Below are 24,086 nucleotides of genomic sequence, written 5' to 3' on the forward strand. Positions count from 1 at the left end.
AACTGGATCTAATGACTTTATGGCTCTTAAACTAGATATGGCTAAAGTCTATGACAGGGTAGAATGGCCTTTTGTAGTCAAGATAATGGAAAAAATGGGTTTCTGTCAGATTTGGATAAATTGGATCTTTAAATGTATGTCTTCTGTTGTATATTCTTTTAATGTGAATGGTGAGAAGACAGGTTTGGTTAAGCCTTCAATTGGTATAAGGCAGGGGGACCCACTATCCCCATATTTGTTTTTACTGATGTCTGAGGGGCTCTCTAGCTTGCTGAAGCAAGCATTGGGCAACCATTGTCTGGCTGGATTAAAGATTGCCAAAGCTAGTCCTGCTATTTTCCACTTGTTTTTTGCAGATGACACCCTTATCTTCTGTAGAGCCAGCATTAAGGAGGCTGAACAAGTGAAAAGGATCTTGGAGTTGTATGAAGCAGCATCAGGACAAAAGATTAACACAGATAAGTCATCTGTGTTCTTCAGCAAAAACACTGAGGAAAGCAATAAGGCAGAGATCCTCAGATTATTGGGGGGAATGAAGCAGGTGGACCAGAGTAAGTATCATGGACTACCAATGGTGATTGGCAGATCTAAAAGACAAGTCTTCAATTATATCAAGGAAAGAGTGATGGGGAAGATCAAAGGGTGGAAAGAAAAGCTGTTGAGCCAGGCTGGGAAGGAAGTGCTGCTAAAGTCTGTGATACTAGCAATGCCTGCCTATGCTATGAGTTGCTGCAAGCTGCCTAAGAGCTTATGTCAGGATATAAAATGGCTCGCTTTTGGTGGGGGGAGAGTGAGGGGAAGAGAAAGACTCACTGGGTGGAGTGGGGGAAGTTGGCTGAAATAAAAGGGAAAGGAGGTTTAGGCTTTAGGGACTTGCTGGATTTTAATAGTGCCATGCTAGCTAAGATGTTATGGAGAATTCTGACACAGCCCAATCTGCTATTAAGCAAGGTGTTAAAGGGGAAATACTTCAAAGGGGAAGCAATTTGGAAGACACAGATAAAGGCAGGGGACTCTTGGATATGGAAGAGCATTATGAGTGCAAGGGAGGTGATGGAAAGAGGGGTTAGGAAGAGAGTTGGAGATGGCACAACTGTGGATATCTGGAAAGATAGGTGGATCCCAGGTGAAGGTACGGGTATGGTGGCCACTTCAATGCCTGCAGGCTGTAAAATCCTAAAGGTACATGAACTAATTCAAAACGGAAAGTGGAACAGAGCAATGATGGAAACTCTACTTAGTGAGGAAGACTGCAGGAAGATAGAAGGAATTCCAATTAGTTTATGTGCAGGGAAGGATAAGTTGGTGTGGCCATTTACAAAATCTGGGCAGTATTCTGTCAAAACAGGATATATGTTGGCCAGATAAATGAGAGGGGAATGGAGAAGGAAGGAACAACATGAGGCTAGTAATAGTAGGAATGAACCTAATTCTAAAGCTTGGAAGGTGCTGTGGGGTTTAGGTATTAAACATAAACTGAAACATTTTATATGGAGATGTTTACATGGTGTATTACCAGTCAATGAGGTGATCAAAAGGAGAATTGGTAGTGGGGAGGATAAATGCAGGTGCTGTGGGGAGGGGACAGAAACCTTGGAGCATATGTTCTTCTTTTGTAGACATTCTGAAAATATATGGAAGGCAGCTCCAATTGATTGGGATGGGCTTAAAGAGTTTAGGCATAGTTTTTGGCATGGTGGAATAGCTTGATGGATGCACAAGACAGAATAGAAGGGAAGAACCACATTGCTTTGACTGTGAACATACTTTGGCAGATATGGAAATCAAAGAACCAAGTACAGTTCAATGAGATGAGCAACTGCCCAGGGAGAACAGCAGGTAAGGCTGTGCAGGAGTGGGCTGAATATAATGAGGTGAGGAATGGGGCTGATAATAAGGAGGTAATGGAGAAAGAACAGGGGGCAGGGATTAGCAGATGGTATCCACCCCCTCAAGGCTTTATAAAACTAAACACTGATGCAGCCTTGGGTTTGAAGGATAGGAGGATTGGGTGGGGAGTAGTGTCCAGAAGGGAGGATGGGGAGATTGTGGGGGTTTGGGCAGGGGGGGAGAGCAGAAATGGTATCCCTGCAGTTGAGGAGGCCTTAGCTATCAGAAAAGTTGTGATAAAGGCTAAACTATGTGGCTGGAACAAAGTAGAGATACAATCTGATTGTAAATTACTGGTGGACAAGCTCAGGGGGAGGGATGTGGATGATCCAATCACGGGGACTATTTTACATGATGTTCTGATTTTAAGCCAAGATTTTGATACGTGTCTTTTCTCTTTTGTTAAAAGAGGGGGCAATTGTGTGGCTCATAAGTTGGCAAAATTTGCCATAAGCTTGTATGATGAAATTAGTTGAAAGGATTTCTTTCCAATTTGGCTTAATTGTTTAGCCAAAAATGATGTAGGAGCAGTTGCTCCAACAATGTAATTTCCACTTAGCAATAAATCTGTTATCGTTTGGAAAAAAAAAATAAATGCTATATTCCAAGTCAGGAGTGACCGTCACCAGCATCATTTGTTGTCATCTTTAACATTGTTGTTGTCATCACCACCATCATAATCGTTCTCATACTCGCTGTTGTCATCAATTGACAGTCATCATTACAAGTCATTGATTAGACAATTTTTCTCATTCCGTAAGTAGTCACTTTTTTAATATTATAAACTATCAAATTAAATAAAATCTCAAATTTATCTTGGATTTGTAACTAATCTATTTCTTAATTTGTTTTTAACTAGGAATTTTGGCAATTTTAAAAAGCAAATGATAATTTTTAAAATTAATGAACAATACCCTCTACCCAATTCTCATTTTTCCTTAAGTTGTGCCCTACTTTGTAAATATTAACTTCTACTTTGACCTTATAGGAAATTTTCCCTAAACAAATTTAGAAAGGAAAAAAGAAATAGGAGAAAATAATAAAGTAATAACTAAATAAGACATTGAGACTTTCCAATTGTCTTCCCTTCCCTAACAATTTTGTTTCGTTCTTTAATTTGCTGGCATAATTGTTTCTCCAAATTCAGATTTTCGCATCCAATTTACAATGGAATCCCCAAATTTGCCGGAGCCAAACCAAGTAACGGATAAAAAAAATTAAATTGCCCAAAATCCCAAATCAAATATTCCTGACTTCAAGACTACCAGTACCAGTAAAATCATTGTGTCGATTCAAATGTGTGTAAGTAAGTCATGGCAGTCTCCAATATCTGATCCCAAATTCAGTCTCAAAACCAACGTTTCCCGGGCAATTCTCTGGAGTGGAACCAGCCCATTTCTATACTCTGTGAACCTTGATCTTCTTGCTGCAAACGTCCTCAACCCATTAGCAGAAAACCCATGTTCTCCTAATCAAAACCAACTAATTCTTGGTTCTTGCAGCGGCTTCATACTCTTCAGCTATTCTACCTCAATATACCACTACAAGAAAAAAGGCATTAGTGACAACATTTCCTAGTGATGACAAAAAGTCGTCACAAAATGAGGTTGTTTAATCACGACATTGAAGGTTGTCACAATTGACTCAAAGCAGCTAAGTTTTCAGTGACAACCATTAATTGTCGTCACAAAACTACTTCGCGCCATGGGACTTGGAAGGCGGGAGTTTTGCAATAGTGACAACTTGATAAAAGTTGTCAGTAATTCTACCTCTTTCTTTGACAATTTTTCATTGTTGTCACTATTTATGTTTATTGAATACCAATTTTTGTCAGTAAAACTATAATGTAGTTAGTGACAACATAGTATCATCACAAACTTGAACATCTCCAATGCATTTATTTAATTGTGAGCCTCAATATTAATTTAATTTTTTTTAAAATTTAATAATTTATTAAACTAGTCATAGTTACTCAAATAATAATAGGTTTTTAACTGGAAAAAATTAATGAAAGTTTCTAACTAGAACAACTATATAAACTATTACAACTTGAAAAAGAGTACATTTACCAATTGTTCGAATTTAGCAAAAAATTTTCATCCATTATAACCTTTTAATAAATATGTTAAGAAGTAGTGATTAGAAATATATTAGTAAATTTAAATAAAAATTGAAGCTAAAAATTGACTTGGATTGCCTTGATTGACTAGTACCAAATATTTGTTCAAGCTAAACATGAAAAAAGATCGACAATGTCAAGGCCAAAATCCAGGACAAGGAGGGGCATCCCCCCGAAACCAATAGCACCATATCTTCATCGGCAAGCAGCTGGAGGACGGCCGTACCCTAGCCGACTACAACAGCCGAAAGGAGCCAGAAGGAGTCCACCATCCACTTCTTCCTCCACCTCCGTGGTGACGCAACACCAAGCCCAAGAAAAAGAAGGCAAGTTTACCAGAAGGTTGGCGGTGATTGAGGGAACTCTAGACTAATTGTGCATTCAACGCTGAAGGGGATCGATGTGCTCTCCACCAGCTCTCAGGTAGGTCCTCTTATGTCTCTCCTTGTTTCCCTAATTTTTTCCTCAATTAATTTGCCCTAAATTTTTTCCCCAAATTTTTGGCAAAATTTTTACGGTGCCTAGTTTGAGTCGTGGACTCCTTCTAGTAGAACTGTTTGATCTATAGTTGCAATTGCTTAAGTTATTTTTGTACAACCATGGGATGTAGACTTGATCACCCAATTCTATATGTGAGTCATGGTGACAAAATTCAATGGGTTTATGTGCGGGTGCGGTTTTGGCTTGGGACTAGGTGGGGCAAAAGTTGATGCCTAATTTAGGTACGATGTTGCTATGAGTGGCTGCTGGCGAGAGAAATAATGGGTTAAATGGTGCTGGGTGGAGTGGGAATTGGGGAGTGATTAGTTGATTATCTATGTGGCTGAGCAAAGAGGTAGCACATTAAAGTTTAATCTTCAAAATTTCCAGAAAGCTTCAAACTTTGCTTGAAACTAAGCTAAACCAGAACAACCCATTAAAGTACCTACAGAAACGATTCTTGAAAGGGGTTCTTCGAAATTATTTGGATTTTTATCAAAAATCAAAGCAATAGCTACTGGCTCGTTGTTAATGAGCTTTATTAATTAGTAATAGTACTAATAATAATATTTACATACATGCTATACATGCTGTTACAATTATCCAATGAAATGACATAGAAAAGATTTGAAAGGTAGGAGGTGTGATTGGATGAATTGTGTGGTCTGTTTGAAGCTTTGGTCTTTTCTGGTAGACCAAATATATAGGCTGAAGATATCTATAATTATAGCCCTAATATACATAGGAAAAGAAATACAAATATATGACGATATCTATAATTATTTTCCTAAGTAGCATGCTGGTCAATTTGATATTTGTGATTGTTTTCATGGTCAATCTAATTATTCTACACAATTGTATGGTGGCCATGCATGCTATATGATAACATCATGATTTCTCCTTAAAGTTTTAGTAATTGTTTTTCTTTTTTTGACTTCTAGTTTATCTCATGATTAACTAATCATACAAGTAACTTGAAACCTATTATAACTTAGAAAGCATCATTCTAAGTTATGAATATGGAATTCATTCCAGCATGCTACTTCCAACTTTGAATTGTACTCATATTCCCTTTTCATATATTGTTGATTTGGCGTGCTACTTATATGCATATAATTATATAAATCAATATAGTGTGGATTAGTTTCAGGTAGATCACAAAAATTACTTTATTTCTCTTAGATTTGATTGATATCTTATTTTTTGTAGCAATTGAAGTTGTTGACATAGGCTTAGGGTCTTCCTCGGATATTCTCATTGAGTTGCATTTTTCACTTTGAGGTACTTTACAGGCACTCTCCCTCAGTCCTTTTTCTTTTGTTTAGCAATCATGAGTACACTTTACTAGAATTTTTGCTTTGCGAATGACCTACAAAAATGTACTGCTGTTCACCAGTACTAATGTTTATTTAAATTATAAGCATTGAGTTGTCATCTGATGATAACGCTGATTTAATAGTACATCATGTTCATATTTGTTTTACTTTTAGCACATGCACCTGATTGTGATCAATTTGAATGATAAAATTTGTGTTTCATTACTTTGGAGTTTCTTTGTTGCTGTTTGCAATGATTAGTTTCCCCAATTTAGTTATTGTGCCTTCATTAAAATAATCTTGGATGCATATATCTTTATGTTAGGATACAAGACAAAGAAAACATGGCTAGGAGTTGGATGATTAAAAACTACCTAGATCCCAAATATTTAGATGGAGTTGGATGTCAATTAAAACTTTTTACTGCCTCATTAATCTAAGGCTGTTTATGCCAATAAGTGATTCATTGAAAAGGAAGGATAAAAAAATCATGAAAATTTTCCTTATGAAACTAAGGTGTCTATTTAATTTTGTTGTTTGTTTTGATTTATTTGAGTGTCAATTTACAAGAACGAATAGGTAGTCTTTGTGTATCCCTTTCTTTATAGATGAATCCAATAAAGACTATTTGTATTCGTCTTGTGCTTTTAATTTCATTCTCAGCTGTGAAATTAGTCATGTACTATTAGATTATAACAGATTTGTCCCTAGTCAGTCAGATTGAGATACGAATGCCACTTTGGTTAGTAGCATCCCTAGAGATTCTGTTGTGAATAAGATTCTGCAGCATGATTCTAATGCGATACTTGCCAAGTTTGCTACCTTGCTGTCATAAACATGTAAAATTGCCAGATAATCAGGAAACATGCTAATTCGGTAGCTTTAGATTAGGGGATTTGTCTGGTTCTAATGACTTTATTAGCCTATTGTAATCTCTCAGGTTTCTAGAATTCCTGAGAAAATGAGCGAGTGTGGACTTTAATTGTATCAAAAAGTTTGCTATCCAACATCACTATTATTCCCTTTTTTTGGTGGTGTGAAAGACTTGGCATTATCATTGTTAATTATCACTTTTAAGTTTCATTTCCTTATGATATTCTAGGAAGAGTTGTCTTATGTGTTTTTTTGTAATGTTAAATGACGTATTGAGACTGATAGAATAGAGCATTTCCTTAAAGATGCAACGGAATGATCTTTTGACCAGGATTTTTGTAAGAAGCTGGCATGGCTTTTCAAGCAAGCTAGGAACTTTTTGTGCCTTTTAATTGTTGGAGAAGATCAATTTGATGAATTTCTTATTCGATGATTACTCCTTCCTTTGACATGCTAAAATTGCTACCATTCTAAAGGTCATGCTAGAAAACCTGTTGTAAAGTGGATTGAGGTACTCTTGCTCTGCCTTCTTTCTAGACAGGCTAGTGGTCAAGTTGAGTATTTTTTACGTGAATATTAACAATACTTATGTTACTGGATGCATATTTAGGTCCATAATTATAGAAAAGGCAATAAAATTACCTCTATGAAGATGGTTCAGCTGATGCAACAAGAAAATTAACCCCAAACCATTTTTCCAAAAGCTGGCTTTTTGATCAAGACGAGTTAGAATTCCTAGATGCCAAAAGGTGCTTCTTATCAATATGCTTTTGCTTTTGTGTGGAAATATAGACAACCAGTATTTGTGCATGCATCAACCCCAAACCATTTTTCCAAAGATTTTAAGCACGATTTTATGGTTAATATGTTTATTTCACATGCAAGTGCTTTCCTACTAGCATAGTCTCTCAAAAAGTCACCTTTAGATCTGGTTGGCGTGATAAGAGGACAAATTTCTTGGCTACAAGTTGATGAACTAAAATTTTTTTGTCTCGTAAGATGCAACTTTTACAAGTTGTTATATTTAATTAACTCATAGATTTTAACAATGTAAAACATATAATAAATAAATTCTAACAAATGTGAGATAGCTTTAAAGCTGATAACTTGTGTTCCACTCCTTTGTTCCAAATGGATGTCCTAGCTAGAGTCGGCTCTACTTTTAAATGAACTTAGATAACAATAATGTTTGAAACTTAAATAAGAAGTGGGAAACACATGGATTGCATTATGAATTGAATTTAATAAATGGAGAAGGTTGGCTAACAAGTAGTCAATGGTAAAATTGAGAAAATCGTTACCACTCTTTTTCTTATTGCATGGCATTAAATGCAAAGTTAGACATCAATTTATCGTGAGCAGGGAGTAAGTTGGGATCTTAGTAGATCCACAGAATCTTTATATTGTATACGATCAAGTTTCCGAAACCTTCACAAGTCCAGCTGGGTACCCTTTCCTTGACTAACTTTTATGTATAGAACTCAAGTATGTAGAAATTTATCAGGAATAGAGGTGTTTGAGGACACTTTCTGATTTGATTGTATTTATTGATTGTCTTGTTTGTAAAGTCCTAGGAAGGCCTTGTTCCTTCAATGGCATGTTTTCTCTATCCTGTCATGAAAAGTATGTACAGCCATTTGCTAGCTATGATTTCTTGCATATCTCTGCTTGTAGTTGGTTTTCTATTACTGTTTTGAGTGTGTGTGTAAAATGATATCCGATAATTTACTATTCGAGTTAGAGATAATATTCAGTCAAAAAATTCTTTGTTAGCTTTTGGCTCCATGACTTTGTTAGGAAGACATGTTAAGCCACTCCGTGAAAAGCTAGTAATATTTTTGTTTGGCCTTGAGTAGTTTGTTAAAAAGGTATTGACCTCACTAATACTTAACTAGCTAACTTCTAAGCTAATTTGGGATATTGTCCTTGTTATGTTAATTTTCTGCCTTATTTGTTCTCGTCTTGATTAAGATTCTAATCGTGATTGAGTTTTGTTGTAGGTAAATATAAGAGAGTTTATTTTTTTGCTCAAGCTACTTGTTACCTACTAATTATTATACTACTTTATGCAGACTTGTATTGCTTGTTCAAACTCTTTTGGCCTCTAATCCACAGCTACTAATTGATTGAAGAACAATGAAGACAAAGTTGTGTTTTGCTCTTGAAGTGTTTCGGCAGTAGCTGCTAGCTAAGTTTAGGACTTAGATTTATTTTTGTAAAGCTGTAGCAGGATGTTGAACTTAAGTATGATATTTTGGCATTTCGAATGTAATGGATGTCTTCTGTTTTTAATTAACAGGCTTTGTTGTTATTTTTCTCAATTCGTAAATTGAATTGTTGGATTGATTAATTCCAGTATAATTTTCTTTATCAAACTACACGGTTACAGTATATTGTCACTAATTAGACTTCTCCACTGACAATGAAATGTTGTCACTAATTAGTATCTCTAAACTTAAAGCCTACAGTGATGACAAAAAGTTGTCAATATCACGTCTATTTTAGTGACAAGCGTGAACCAAAGTTGTTAGTAATTAGTCAATACAAGCAACAATCATCAAGAAGTTTCAGTGACAATGTTACTGGGGCCATCAAGGGGCCATCAAGAAGTTTCGTTCTTCTAGCTTCTATGCCTCGCTACCTAATACGGATTTTTTTTTTTTTTTTTTTTTTTTAAATTTCATAAAACTTTTATTGATAGTAGCAAAATTTTACACACCGAGAAAAACTAGTTTGAAGTACAGCAATCAACTAAAAGGTAAAAATTCAAACACAAAACCTCCGTGTCCCATTCAGCCACAACTAGCTTCAATTGTGTTTTGTTGTCAGCCCTTCATACGCCTACTTTTCCGAATTGAAGGCATTCCTAATCTATCAAGGCGAAGTGCCCCACGTGCCATAGTTGGGAATGAACTAAAGGCCTCGTAAAGCTTGATTTGATGCTCTGGATGCAATACTCCCACGTTGGACAGCGCATCTGCAACTTTGTTCGCTTCCCTGTAACAATGTGAAAACCGATCAGGGTCTTTCACAAACTGCCAAATTTGCCTAATCTCTCGGCGAATCTTCCAGGGGCACTGAATGCGATTCTGAAGAATTGCAACTAATATCAAAGAATCGGATTGAACATAGAGATTATCAATACCCCTATGTACACAAGTTTGAAGCCCAATAAGGAGGGCACGAGCCTCTGCACATAGACTTGTAGTTTCCCCAAGATATGTCGAAAAGCCAATCAAAGGTATGCCATTTGAATTCCGAAGAACCCCACCGCCTCCACTCACTCCTGGATTACCCTTGGAACATCCATCCGTATTTAATATGAACCGATCAGAGTTCTTTGTTTCCCAACGAACAAGTTTGTAAATAACCCCAGTATGAGAAGAATACGACCAATCATACAAATGATGAAATGACTGGGCTCTGAACACTTGTTTGAACTGAATACCCACCATGGTCTGGATCTCCAAGAAAATGGCATGACAAATGGCAAGCGGCCTCATCTGGACATCCTCAAACATTGCTTTATTTCTTGCTTTCCAAATTTGCCAACAAACAACACTGGGTAGAGTGTGTCCAATGAATCGTTGTATCTCAGAGTCGTGTGAGCTGAGCCACCAACCAACTATACGGGGCCTCAAAGATGACCCTGGAGAAGACAAACCACAAGAGGCTCCAAAATAATTCCAAACTGTCGACGCTACTTGGCCATTAGAAAACAAATGTTCGATTGATTCCTCAGATGCCGAAGAGCAGCAAAAACACTTTGAGGGTAAATGGAAACCAAGTTTGCATAACTTATCTGGAACTGGCAGTCTCCCCAGCATCAATCGTAACATGAAGAATGAAATTTTGAAAGGGAGCTGAGGATGCCAAATTGTATCAAATACCATAGACTTGTTACGGGCTTGCCTAATATCCTGAAATGCCGAAGCTATAGAGAAATTTCCAGATGTTGTGGGCATCCAAATGACTTCAGATTCACCTCCTTCTTCTGGAATTGGGTGATTTAAAATAGAGGGCACCATTTCTATCGGCAGTGTCTGATATAACAAATTCACATCCCAGTGACCATTGATGATGAAATTACCAAAAGACAAATTAGGGACAACGGTCGCTCTGTGGAACAAAGCACCACCTCCCAACCAGTTATCGTACCAAAAATTACAAGCCCCGTCTTTGGCAATCCATAGTATTGAGAGTTCCACTTGTCGACTCACATTGACCATCCTTCGCCAGAGTGCGGAGTCCATTGCCTTGATTTCTACCTGACAAGGATGGAGATGTCTACAGTATTTTGCTTTCATGAATACAGCCCATAAAGACAAACCTTTTCTAAAATTCCACCAAAGTTTGAATGAGAAGGCTGTATAGATATCTTGTAGCTTCCGAAATCCAACCCCTCCCTCATTTACCGGATAACACATATGGGACCAACGTATCCAGTGAAATTTTGAATCCTCGGGTGATGAACCCCATATGAAGGTCGAGAAAGCCTTTTCTATAGTTCTAAATACCTTACTTGGGATAATCGCAGCCGACATCAGATGTACTGGCATCGATGCCAAGACATGTTTGATTAGAACTATTTTCCCTCCAAATGAAAGCATCCTTGATTTCCAGGATATAATTCTCCCTAGAATAGACTGACACGCTTCTCCAAAATATGATGATTTGCATCTCCCAAAATAAAGCGGAAATCCCAAATATGGAATTGGAAATGATTGCCAGGTAAACTTAGTGGTGCGTTCAATCACCCTTCGTCTTGCCGGTGATAAGGAAGGATGAACTAGGTAGCAACTTTTTAGCACATTTATTAGCTGTCCCGAACACCTTTGATACGCCTCTAGCACCTGCATGATAACCTTCAGAGAATTAGAAGATCCGTTTGCAAATATGAGAACGTCATCCGCAAACGCCAAATGAGTTATAGCAGGACATCCATACGGAACTTTGTATCCCACAAAACCCGATTGCATGGCGAGATTATTCAATCCTCTAGATAATACCTCAGCCCCTATAATGAATAATGCAGGCGATAAAGGATCACCCTGACGGAGTCCTCTTGTAGATTTAAAGAAACCATGAGATCCCCCATTTATAATGACCGACAACCAGACGTTAGAGATCAATCTCCATACTAGATCAATAAATATTTCTCCGAAGCCAAACCTCCTGAGAACACCAATAATATGATACCATGCCACCCGATCATATGCCTTAGACATGTCAAGCTTCATTACCACATTGCCTCCTCTATTCTTTTTCCCAATACCCGAAACCATCTCCTGAGCTAGCAGAAAGTTTTGTGTTATATTACGCCCCTGCACAAAGCCTGTCTGCTGGGGTGAAATAATTTTGGGCAAAACATAAGCAACTCTATCAGCTAAGATCCTGGATAATAATTTGTTGAAGAAGTTGCACAAACTGATGGGCCTATATTGAGAAAAATCCTGAGGATTTGGCATCTTCGGAATTAACACAATGGAAGTAGATGTGATGAATCGAGGCAACTCTGCCCCACAGAAAAAACTGAGTATTGCATTATAAACATCTTGGGCGATAACTTCCCAGGCAAATGTAAAAAATTTGCCAGTGAAACCATCTGGGCCAGCAGCACTGTCGCCATCCATTGAGCTAACGACTCGATAGACTTCTTCAATCGAAGGAACTTCTTCCAATTTTTCATTGTCCTCTTCTGAAATTATGGTTGGGATTAGGTGCCGCATATCAGAGGAAGACTCCGGAGAGCACGTGAATAGGTCAGAGAAATATGATATTGCCTCAGATGCTATATCATCATTTGTGTCCACCCAAACACCGGTTGACTTTTTGATGCGGTGTATCATTCCGTGAGCACGTCTCTGTCTTACCACCGCATGAAAATACCTTGAATTACGATCTCCGTGTTTAAGCCATTTGACTCTGGCCTTTTGGCTCCAAAATTGCTCTTCAATTGACAATGCATGCCGCAACTCTGCCTGAGCCTTGCTAAGCTGAATTTGGCATTCCTCCGATACATATTGATCCATAGCTTCCTCTGCGCGTTGGACCTCCAATTCCGCAGAACGAACAGCATCAAATACATTCCCAAAGTATTGTTTGTTCCAAGATTGAATTGCCCTCCTCGTTGCCAATAATTTAGAGCACAGAACACGCAGTGGAGAACCACCCACATCTTGGTTCCAAGCATGGCGAATTACCTCCAAGAGTTCGGGTTTGGTTGTCCAGACGTTCAAAAATCTGAAAGGGCATGGGGTATGATCTGATCGGTCAGAAAATGAAATTTTCAACGGTGCATGGTCTGAAGGGTGTCTAGGTAGGTGAAGCACAGAAATTACGTTTGAGATATCCAAACAAGCCCCATTGATTAAAAACCTATCCAACCTCTTTGAAACCCGAGCTCTTCCTCTCCTATTATTAGACCACGTGAAACTAGCTCCAGAAAATCCTACGTCAAAGACTCCGGCATCTTCCATAAAAGACATGAATTCCATCCCCTCCGCTATAGCAAACGGCCGCCCCCCTCGTTTTTACGCTACCTAATACGGATAGTACGGCATATAATAATAATAAAAACAATAATAATAATAACTACTACTATTACTCCGTCCGTCCCACTATGATAGTCATGTTTTTCTTTTTTGTCTGTCCCAACTTGTAGTTCACTTTTTAATTGAAGAATGTAGTTGTCTTTTAATTTCTCTAAAATACCCTTATTTAATGTAAGTTGTCATTACTATGAACTATTTTATTTAATATAGATTGTTAGTATTGAATATAACCTATCCCATTTAATGCATTTAGATTTTCCAAAACATATTGATATATGAAAAGCCAACTTTATTTAATGTAAGGGTATTTTAGGAAAATAGCAATCTAAATTTGTTTTTCAACAAAGTTAACTACTTTTTCTTAAACTGTGTGAAAAAAAAATTAGGACTATCAAAATGGGACAGAGAGAGTAATTTTTACTGTACCAATTTTAAAATTTTTTGTAAGGTAGAACTTTACATCGGGGTGCACTTGAAAGAGATACACATTATGACTACCTAACTTGGGGTACCTCGCACATTAAAGCACCTACTCTATTATCGAATGGAACTAATATAGAATCCTTTTCCACCAATTAAATATGACAAGACTTCAAGTATGGTTATCCTCTCACTCTCGACTGTATGATTGATGATTACGTGGCAAACTTTTGAGTAACAATATGAATGACACAATTCACAGTTGAGTTGATCTGTCCTAACTTGGATGTCTAGATAGTAATATATTAAAGGACAGTTGATCATCTTTATATAAACTTCAGCATTTCATTACTAATTGGTGCAGCACATAAGTATTGACTCAGAATTTGCAGGTATCAATCCAAAAAAAAAAAAAAAAAAAACACACACACACACACACACACATAGAGATTTTCGTTCAAGTAATCCAGGAGATGTCATCTTCAACTGAAGTGGAGCAAAAAGATGATCACTTTGAAGAGTTTTTCCAAAGGTTGCAACCAAAGAAGCCGATAGAAGGGGGCTTGCTGGCTAATTACCAAGGGGTTTGGTTTGATGCAGATTTACTTCAAGCTACATTAACCTTTCAAAAGAATTTCAAAGCCAATGAGTCTGACATTATTTTGGCCACCATGCCGAAATCAGGCACCACATGGCTTAAAGCCCTCACCATCAGTATTGTTAACCGCAACAATCATTCAGTTGATGAGAGCCCTTTGCTCTTCTCCAACCCTCATTATCTGGTTCCTTTTCTCGAGATGTATCTGTAGAAAGATGGTAATATTCCAGATATAGATGCTATGCCTTGCCCGCGAATCCTTGCAACTCACCTACCTTATCAATTCCTTCCAAGCACCATTTTGGATTGTTCCAACTGTCGAATCATCTACCTTTGCCGAAACCCTTTGGATGTATTCACCTCTACGCTGCACTTTGTGCTGCAAAATCGTTTTGCATCAAGGCCATTGGCGTCTCTTGATGTACCTTTTGAAGAGTTTTGTCAGGGCATATACCCTTATGGTCCATTCTGGGACCATTGTTTGGGATATTGGAATGCAAGCTTGAAGAACCCTCAAAAAGTGTTGTTTTTGAAGTATGAGGATTTTAAAAAAAAAGTATCACTAGCTCCGTGAAGAAGATAGCTAACTTTTTAGGTCATCCATTTTCAGCTGAGGAAGGGGAAGCAGGTTTGGTTGAAGAGATAGCAACGCTATGTAGCTTCGAAAATCTTAAGAATTTGAACTGTAACAAAGAGGGGGAGATACAAACTGTTTTTAGAGCTAAGCATAATTCCGATAGAAGGGGGCCTGGTGGCTAATTACCAAGGCGTTTGGTTTGGTGCAGATTTACTTCAAGCTACATTAACCTTTCAAAAGCACTTCAAAGCCATTGACTCTGACATTATGTTGGCCACCATGCCGAAATCAGGAACCACATGGCTTAAAGCCCTCACCTTCAGTATTGTTAACCGCAACAATCATTCAGTCGATGAGAGCCCTTTGCTCTTCTCCAACCCTCATTATCTCGTCCCTTTTCTCGAGATATATCTGTACAAGGATGGTAATATTCCCGATATAGACTCTATGCCTTGCCCACGAATCCTCGCTACTCACCTCCCTTATCAATTCCTTCCTAGCAGCATCTTGGATTGCTCCAATTGTCGAATCATCTACCTGTGCCGAAACCCTTTGGATGTGTTCACTTCAGTGTTGCAATTCTTACTGCAAAATGGTCGTATTTCAAGCCCATCGATGTCTATTGATGTACCTTTTGAACAGTTTTGTCAGGGCATACACCCGTATGGTCCATTCTGGGACCATTGTTTAGGATATTGGGATGCAAGCTTGAAAAACCCTCAAAAAGTGTTGTTTTTGAAGTATGAGGATCTAAAAAAGGATATCAATAGCTCCGTGAAGAAGATAGCTGACTTTTTAGGATATCCATTTTCAGCTGAGGAAGAGGAAGCCGGTTTGGTTGAAGAGATAGCAATGCTCTGCAGCTTCGAAAATCTTAAGAATTTGGACTGTAACAAGGAGGGGGAGATAAAAGCCGCTTTTAGAGCCAAGCATAGTTCCTTTTTCAGGAAGGCAGAAGTTGGTGACTGGGTAAATGTACTAACTCCTTCCATGGCCAACCGACTTGAAAAATTGTTTCAAGAAAAGCTTGGGGAATCCGGGTTGACGCTGGAATTCAACAGCAAATAGATCATTATGCGTGTTTCATGTGAGATTTCTCATTAGATTGTCATGCATGTTTCATGTGGATATCTCTCTCCCCTCTTGGACTAGTTCAGCAAATCTGATCAACGGTTCAGCTCCAAAAACGACAAAACAAAAGAGAAGACCTAATACGCTTATCTTCAACTATTTGTTGCTTATTGCTGTGTAATGGTTGTATCAGTTACTTATCATTCAGTTGTTGTATGACTAAAATATCATAATGCGTGCACCAAAATATCTTTATCATTTTGACTGGGTTCATTCCCTTCCTTGCTTTTTTCAAGCCGAAATGATAAATATGCTCATAGAATCGTGCTCAAAATGTTTCCTGATAGTAGGACTATTCTCATTTGAAACTCCAAGAAAAAAGGACAAAAGAAAATATTTGGGACTTAAGTCACATAATGGATTTTAGTCAGGAGAACTTTTTGTAAATCCTGTTTTGTGTTGTTTTTAATCACTAACGATGAAGTATATTGTGGTTTTGCTATTTAGAGTTTTTGTTTATCTGAACTACAAGTTTTTTTTTTTTTTTTTTTTTTTTTTTGGCTTTCGTGCTTTGTTGGGGTGCCTTCATAAGCTCATGAATAATCTGTTCAACCATGTTACCATATACATCAACCTATGTAAGTGTCCTTGGGGATTAAACAATTCACCAAATGTTTCCAATTTTGACTTTGACTCGATTGTCTCCTTTTCTTACTTTTCCAAATGGAAATGACGTCCTCACAGAATTGTAGCTCAAAATTTTGTGTGATAATGGTAAACATCTCATTGGAAATATGAGTGACTCAGTGCAATAATAACTAAAACTTCAACTATCTATTATGTCAAGGGGATGGTCTCTCCAAAATTATAAAGGAAATATAGAAAAATAAAATTCCGGGAGATGTAAATTTTCATCCTTCGAGATACTTGTTTTTTTGGAGCCAAGTTGTAATACTAGTATTTTATAAAAGTTTGTACAAAACCAATGGTCTCTTAAACTGTTGACCACCACAAAGACCTTTAAGTGTCTTTGTGGGGTGGGAGGTCAAGGTTCGACCCTTATCTCCCATCACTTGCCACTAATATGTGGCTTCTTCAAATCCAAATGAGTGTATATTGCACTTGTCTGATATGATGATAGTTCAGTTCCCATCAATTTTCCTTGATTCAAATGGATCCTCACTTTAATAGGTTAGTGTAAGTGTAGGAATAGTGTCAATTGACACACAAAAAAAAAAAAAAAAAAAAGGACGAAAGTTTGTACAGGAAACACAAATAGTTGCTTAACTCTATAGCAATAACTCTATATTAGGGTTTTATTTTTTTGGGGTAATTAGTAATTCAGTATCTGCCCCATTTGAGCCATTTATTGCACCATATGGTTACTAGTAGCAACCGGTGCTCAGTGTCAAAATCAATTGGCCATTAGTGGAACAGTTCAAGAGCTTATTAATGTTATTGGAAGCCATCTATTGCACCATGTGGTTACTAGTAGCAACCGGAGGTGCCATTGGTCTAAAACTATGTGTGATAAAGAATTTGAGTTTTTATCTCAAAATTAATTGACCATGAGTGGAATAGTTCGAGATCTTATTAATGTTATTGGAAATTCTTAAAAAATTGAGGCAGGATATTTAGTTTATTAACACCCCATTAGATGTGACTTGACAAATGGACTTAAGCCAATATAGAAAGAACCAAATCGCCGGTGAAACTATAAACGAGGGTTATGTTACCCTCTTTATAGTTGCGTTTGTTTGTTAGGTTTTGCATTCGTCTATTACCCGTTTATAGTTGAGTTTGTTGCTTTGGCCATACACTTTTCCTTTTGCCTAAATTTGAGTTTCACTTTTGCATTGTCTCTTTCTTGTTTTGGGAGACTAGGAAGTTTGTTCTAATCTCTGTGTTCTTCTTCGTCATAGTGGAATTTGCTCACCTCCTCCCTTGGATGTAAGTCTAATTGACCAAACCACATAAATCTTTGTATCATTGTCTTTTATTATTTTTCTCCACATTTTATACAGCCTTCGTTATTAGTTTTGTGGATTGTCAAATCAACTTTTCCGAATTACCTGTGGCCGAATCCTAACAAATTGTTATTAGAACAGTTATCCCGAGCTAAGTTTTTTGACAATCGTTGTGACAATAATGACAACCTCTATTGAAAAATTTAAACAAAGTGTCAATTTTGGTTTGTGGCAGTTTAAGATGAAAGCTTTCTCATCCAAGACAGAGTAGAAGTAGTGCTGCTCAAAAAGGAGAAAAATATAGAAACAATTACAGATGAGCAATTCGAAGAAAGGATAATAACTCTCTCGGTAATTATTCTAACCCCTCTCTGGTGAGGTTTTGCATGAAGTTGCTCAAGAAAAGACAACCAGAGACTTGTGCGATATATTGGAGCTTTTGTACATGGGGTTTTGTGTGAAGTTACTTAAGAAAAGATAACCAAAGACTAGTAAGATTTTTTGGAGCTTTTGTGCATGAAGAAGACGACGGTGAATTGGCTCTACTTTAAGCAAAGTTTATATATGTTTCATATGTCTAATCTTTTTTTCTCTATAATTTTTATAATTTTGCATCTTAATAAATTTGATTTCATTATTATAAATTTGGCAAATATAGAGATTACAATTATGGATGAGGATTAAGCTCTGTTATTGTTGTGGTCTCTACCCTAGTCATTTAAGCATTTTAGAGAAACAATGCTTTATGGTAAAGATTTAATTTCTTACACAGAAATTAAGTTTATCCTTAAATCTAAAGAACATATTAATAAGGATATTATTGGGAAAACTAGAGAGAGTCAAACAGATGCCTTGTTTTTTCGGGGTAGTTCCACGCATAAAAATTCGGTGTGCAAACATTGTTGCAAAAGGCACCATTTAATCTCTAAATGCATTAAATTGAAAAAGAAAGAAAATCTTAAAGAGAAAAGTGATTTGAAAATTAATGAAACTGTCGAGGCTAGTATTGTGGCTGATGAGGGTGATGGAACTATTCTTTTTCTTTTCTTTTTTTTTTTCAAATGAGCTATACCATTAATCTCGAATGGCCATATGAAACTATTATCTTAGCAAGTGAAAATAATTTAAAGTCAAACAATGAGTAGATTTTAGATTCGATTGTTCGTATCATGTGCCTATTAGGGATTGGTTTTTAACATATGAATCAAGTGAAAGTGGAGTTGTTTTAACTGCCAAGAATGCAGTCTGTAAAGTTGTTGATAACAGTTCAAATTAAAATGCATGACAGTACCATTAGGATGCTCATTGGTGCTAGATATATTCCACATTTGAAGAAAAATCTCATCTTTGGGCACCTTTGAGTTTAATGGAGGTAAGTACGCAGCCGAAGGTGGAGTTCTAAAAGTCACACAAGGTGCTCTTGTTGTTACGAAGGTGCACAAGTCTGATACTTGATATATTTTGAAGGGATCTACTATTCCAGGTGCTGCTGTTGTTTTCACATTAATTTTGCCTGATTCCAATTTTATCATGTGCTGTTGAGACTTTAATGATTTTTTTCCCGATGGAATCTATTGAGCCGTTTGTGATTTTTGACTCGTTGAGATCCATTGGAACTTTCATGATTTTTCACTCCTTGGGATCTATTAAGGCTTTTGTGATTTTGGCTGTCTATTGGATCAATTTGCTAAATCTTTTTTCGTTTTTTGACTCGTTAGAATTTATTAAAACTTTTATAATTTATCTATTGAGATCCATTGATACTTTTGTGATATTAGCTCGCTATGGCTCCTAAGAACAAGGTGGAACAAGTTTACTATTTTTTCGATTTTTTATATATCGGATGCAAAATCAAGGTGGAGATGTGTTAGCATTAAATAGCATGCAAGTGGCTTTCCATCCTCCATGTCTTTTGGTCAGATGAAATGGGGTAAGAAGCTAAATTTCCACCGTCCCATAGTAGTAGCTCAACCACTAATATGAAGGCCAAGTTTTGTTTTCCTTTGAAGTCGAAAATCTGCAATAATCTTGGTTCATATAGTGTACAAATTTCAGTCGCAATTTTGCCTATAAAAAGAGGGACTTCAAAAGCCTTGGATTGCACCACACTACATTGCTTAAACCCCGAGAGACAGACAGCTCAGGGAGATTTTTCCATTTGTCTCAATTTATATTTCTTTTTTGTATTGTCTCTTTCCTGTTTTGGAATATGTTTTAAACTTTGTATACTTCTTTATTGGAATTTGCTCACCTCCTGCTGTAGACAGGTTTAATTGACCGAACCACGTAAATTTTTATTTCTTTGTCTTTTATTATTTTGTTTACATTTTATTATAATTATCGTTATTACTTTTGTGGTTTATCAAATTAACTTTAACAATCCAGGTTGGATTCTAACACATGAGATGTCGAATATCTGTAAAATGATATCTTCAACCGAAGTGGAGCAAAAAGATGATCACTTTAAAGAGTTTTTCCAGAGGGTACAACTATAACTGTCAAACAAACCCATTTAACTAAGTTTATACATACTCGTCCATAAATAGATGGGTATGGGTATCTTAAATTTTTCCATATGGATATAAATGGGTGACCCAATAATACCCATTTAATAATAAATGGGTATTATTGAGTAACACATCAAATCCAATTAACCCATTTAGAATCGTCTTCCCCCAAACCTCCTATCTTCCCCCACCCATTTTTTTTTTCAAAATTTTCATTTTGTCATGATGTTAACTACTTTTGTTACATTATTATTATTATTTGTTGATTTTATCTTATCATTTTATTTTCTCTTAGTTTGTTAACTTGCTCGTTTTTCAGCATTACTAATTTATGACAAGTTTTAACCTCTTTTCTTATTTTTCCAAAATGAAAATTTAAATTTACACACGAAAAAATGTTATAAGTTCAAAATTTTGAGATTAAGTTTTCATGTTAACTTTTATAGTACTTAGTTCAAATTTTTATATTCTTATTGTTTAATTATTAAATAGTATGTAAATTTGCAACATAGAGTACATATGGGAAAAAATTGATAATTAGGTTTATTGAGCATTATAAATAAATATTTAAAACTAATGATGGGTGCAAAGGATGGTATAAATTGATAACTTAGTTTGCAAATATGAATTTAAATGAATTTACAAAAAGTTAAAATAAATGAGTTATAAATGAGTAATTGGGTTACCCAATTCATTTTTTGACTTACCTATTTATACTCATCTAATAAAATGGGTATAAATGGATTGACTCACTTATACCCATTACCCATTTTACCAACCCAAACCCGCCCTAATCGCCTATTTTGACACCTCTAGTTGCAACCAAAGAAGCTTGGAACAGGGGAGCTGCTGGCTAACTGTCAAGGCGTTTGGTTTGGTGCATATTTACTTCAAGCTACATTAACCTTTCAAAAGCACTTCAAAGCCAAACATTGTCACTGATTGGACCTAAATGAAATAAACTTGAAGATTTAGGCTAGAAAGTGTTTAAAATTAAGAGTTTAAAGTGCAAAGTATCCAGAATACAAATGTAAGATACAAAGTGAAAAGGCAATAAAAGTTTAAGGGTATAAAGTGAAATTAGTCCAATTAGGATTAACCCCTGAGCAAGTGCCAACACTCAACTTGTAAGGTTGGAGCAGGATCCTTTCTTCTAATAACAGGCGCGGTTTTCTCCTATCTTAATTTGCAAACAATGACTTCCTTGGACCTTGTTTCATTTTCCTGGTCATTTTACGCACTAAGCCTGGCAAATCTTAGTAAATGAATTTTTTATAGGAAATTCGTTCAAACCGTCTCGTATTTTGCCAAATAAATTTATTTTTCCTTTATTTTTAAAAATGATAACTTTATATTTCTTGAAGTATTAAAGGATAGCCTCTAACTAGTATCCAGGGGCGGATTGAAGGGGTGCACTGGGGGCACAGGCCCTACTGCTTCCCTTAAATTTCTATAACAGTTATACAATTTTGACATAATTGTAAAGGTGCCTCCAAAGATTTTTTAGAAAAAATATGAAAGAATAAGTCACAAAATTTATATCATTCACTTTTCTCCTCTGGTCCCCCATTTCCCCCTAACAATGCCAAGTACCAATTATATCAGTCTTTCCTTTTTGTCCCCACTCCTCAAGTTCCCTTTCCTCCTCTGGTCCCCCATTTTCCCTTCACAACCGACGCCCCTCTTTCTTCCCCCATTTGTACTTGTTGGTGAATTTATTTTTTATTTTTTGCTTAAAAAATTAGAAAAAGAGTAGATAAAAAATTTTAGTATTATTTTTGCTCCCACTAAGATTTTTTTTTGGCTCCGCCCCTGCTAGTATCTATTATCGTTCTTCTAGCTTCTATGCCTCGCTACCTAATATGGATAGTACGGCATATAATAATAATAAAAACAATAATAATAATAACTACTACTATTACTCCGTCCGTCCCACTATGATAGTCATGTTTTTCTTTTTTGTCTGTCCCAACTTGTAGTTCACTTTTCAATTGAAGAATGTAGTTGTCTTTTAATTTCTCTAAAATACCCTTATTTAATGTAAGTTGTCATTACTATGAACTATTTTATTTAATATAGATTGTTAGTATTGAATATAACCTATCCCATTTAATGCATTTAGATTTTCCAAAACATATTGATATATGAAAAGCCAACTTTATTTAATGTAAGGGTATTTTAGGAAAATAGCAATCTAAATTTGTTTTTCAACAAAGTTAACTACTTTTTCTTAAACTGTGTGAAAAAAAAATTAGGACTATCAAAATGGGACAGAGAGAGTAATTTTTACTGTACCAATTTTAAAATTTTTTGTAAGGTAGAACTTTACATCGGGGTGCACTTGAAAGAGATACACATTATGACTACCTAACTTGGGGTACCTCGCACATTAAAGCACCTACTCTATTATCGAATGGAACTAATATAGAATCCTTTTCCACCAATTAAATATGACAAGACTTCAAGTATGGTTATCCTCTCACTCTCGACTGTATGATTGATGATTACGTGGCAAACTTTTGAGTAACAATATGAATGACACAATTCACAGTTGAGTTGATCTGTCCTAACTTGGATGTCTAGATAGTAATATATTAAAGGACAGTTGATCATCTTTATATAAACTTCAGCATTTCATTACTAATTGGTGCAGCACATAAGTATTGGCTCAGAATTTGCAGGTATCAATCCAAAAAAAAAAACACACACACACATAGAGATTTTCGTTCAAGTAATCCAGGAGATGTCATCTTCAACTGAAGTGGAGCAAAAAGATGATCACTTTGAAGAGTTTTTCCAAAGGTTGCAACCAAAGAAGCCGATAGAAGGGGGCTTGCTGGCTAATTACCAAGGGGTTTGGTTTGATGCAGATTTACTTCAAGCTACATTAACCTTTCAAAAGAATTTCAAAGCCAATGAGTCTGACATTATTTTGGCCACCATGCCGAAATCAGGCACCACATGGCTTAAAGCCCTCACCATCAGTATTGTTAACCGCAACAATCATTCAGTTGATGAGAGCCCTTTGCTCTTCTCCAACCCTCATTATCTGGTTCCTTTTCTCGAGATGTATCTGTAGAAAGATGGTAATATTCCAGATATAGATGCTATGCCTTGCCCGCGAATCCTTGCAACTCACCTACCTTATCAATTCCTTCCAAGCACCATTTTGGATTGTTCCAACTGTCGAATCATCTACCTTTGCCGAAACCCTTTGGATGTATTCACCTCTACGCTGCACTTTGTGCTGCAAAATCGTTTTGCATCAAGGCCATTGGCGTCTCTTGATGTACCTTTTGAAGAGTTTTGTCAGGGCATATACCCTTATGGTCCATTCTGGGACCATTGTTTGGGATATTGGAATGCAAGCTTGAAGAACCCTCAAAAAGTGTTGTTTTTGAAGTATGAGGATTTTAAAAAAAAAGTATCACTAGCTCCGTGAAGAAGATAGCTAACTTTTTAGGTCATCCATTTTCAGCTGAGGAAGGGGAAGCAGGTTTGGTTGAAGAGATAGCAACGCTTTGTAGCTTCGAAAATCTTAAGAATTTGAACTGTAACAAAGAGGGGGAGATACAAACTGTTTTTAGAGCTAAGCATAATTCCTTTTTCAGGAAAGTGCCATTGACTGAATCTTAAATTCACCAAACATTGTTACTGAATGGACCTAAATGAAATAAACTTGACGATTTAGGCCATAAACTTTTTAAAATTAAG

The 24,086-nt window shown here is 36.4% G+C and overlaps 4 protein-coding genes and 1 long non-coding RNA gene across 5 annotated transcripts; 4 read left to right on the forward strand and 1 right to left on the reverse strand.

Moving 5' to 3' along the window:
- The first annotated feature begins 4,098 nt into the window (after window positions 1–4,098).
- Window positions 4,099–8,989, forward strand: LOC140013277 (uncharacterized). Its single transcript, XR_011820356.1, has 3 exons — window positions 4,099–4,432; window positions 5,699–5,770; window positions 8,751–8,989. It is a non-coding gene; the product is annotated as an uncharacterized lncRNA (long non-coding RNA).
- A 514-nt stretch (window positions 8,990–9,503) lies between these two features.
- LOC140013793 (uncharacterized) lies at window positions 9,504–13,175 on the reverse strand. The gene has a single exon (XM_072063909.1). The coding sequence runs from the start codon at window positions 13,173–13,175 to the stop codon at window positions 9,504–9,506; it is 3,672 nt and encodes a 1,223-aa protein (XP_071920010.1).
- Window positions 13,176–14,125: 950 nt separating this feature from the next.
- On the forward strand, window positions 14,126–14,461 carry LOC140013794 (cytosolic sulfotransferase 8-like). The gene has a single exon (XM_072063911.1). The coding sequence runs from the start codon at window positions 14,126–14,128 to the stop codon at window positions 14,459–14,461; it is 336 nt and encodes a 111-aa protein (XP_071920012.1).
- Window positions 14,462–14,970: 509 nt separating this feature from the next.
- Window positions 14,971–16,156, forward strand: LOC113705291 (cytosolic sulfotransferase 14-like). Its single transcript, XM_027227097.2, has one exon. It carries the CDS (start codon window positions 15,095–15,097, stop codon window positions 15,893–15,895), a length of 801 nt encoding a protein of 266 aa, XP_027082898.1. The 5' UTR covers window positions 14,971–15,094; the 3' UTR covers window positions 15,896–16,156.
- A 6,959-nt stretch (window positions 16,157–23,115) lies between these two features.
- Window positions 23,116–23,451, forward strand: LOC140013795 (cytosolic sulfotransferase 8-like). Its single transcript, XM_072063912.1, has one exon. The coding sequence runs from the start codon at window positions 23,116–23,118 to the stop codon at window positions 23,449–23,451; it is 336 nt and encodes a 111-aa protein (XP_071920013.1).
- Window positions 23,452–24,086: the final 635 nt, after the last annotated feature.

Source organism: Coffea arabica, chromosome 8c, assembly GCF_036785885.1.
Source record: "Coffea arabica cultivar ET-39 chromosome 8c, Coffea Arabica ET-39 HiFi, whole genome shotgun sequence".
NCBI classification, from domain to species: domain Eukaryota; kingdom Viridiplantae; phylum Streptophyta; class Magnoliopsida; order Gentianales; family Rubiaceae; genus Coffea; species Coffea arabica.

What these genes read in the sequence shown, in the direction of transcription:
- LOC140013793 (XM_072063909.1), bottom strand. Translation starts at nt 13,175, where the DNA reads ATGGAATTCATGTCTTTTATGGAAGATGCCGGAGTCTTTGACGTAGGA.
- LOC140013794 (XM_072063911.1), top strand. Translation starts at nt 14,126, where the DNA reads ATGTCATCTTCAACTGAAGTGGAGCAAAAAGATGATCACTTTGAAGAG.
- LOC113705291 (XM_027227097.2), top strand. Translation starts at nt 15,095, where the DNA reads ATGTTGGCCACCATGCCGAAATCAGGAACCACATGGCTTAAAGCCCTC.
- LOC140013795 (XM_072063912.1), top strand. Translation starts at nt 23,116, where the DNA reads ATGTCATCTTCAACTGAAGTGGAGCAAAAAGATGATCACTTTGAAGAG.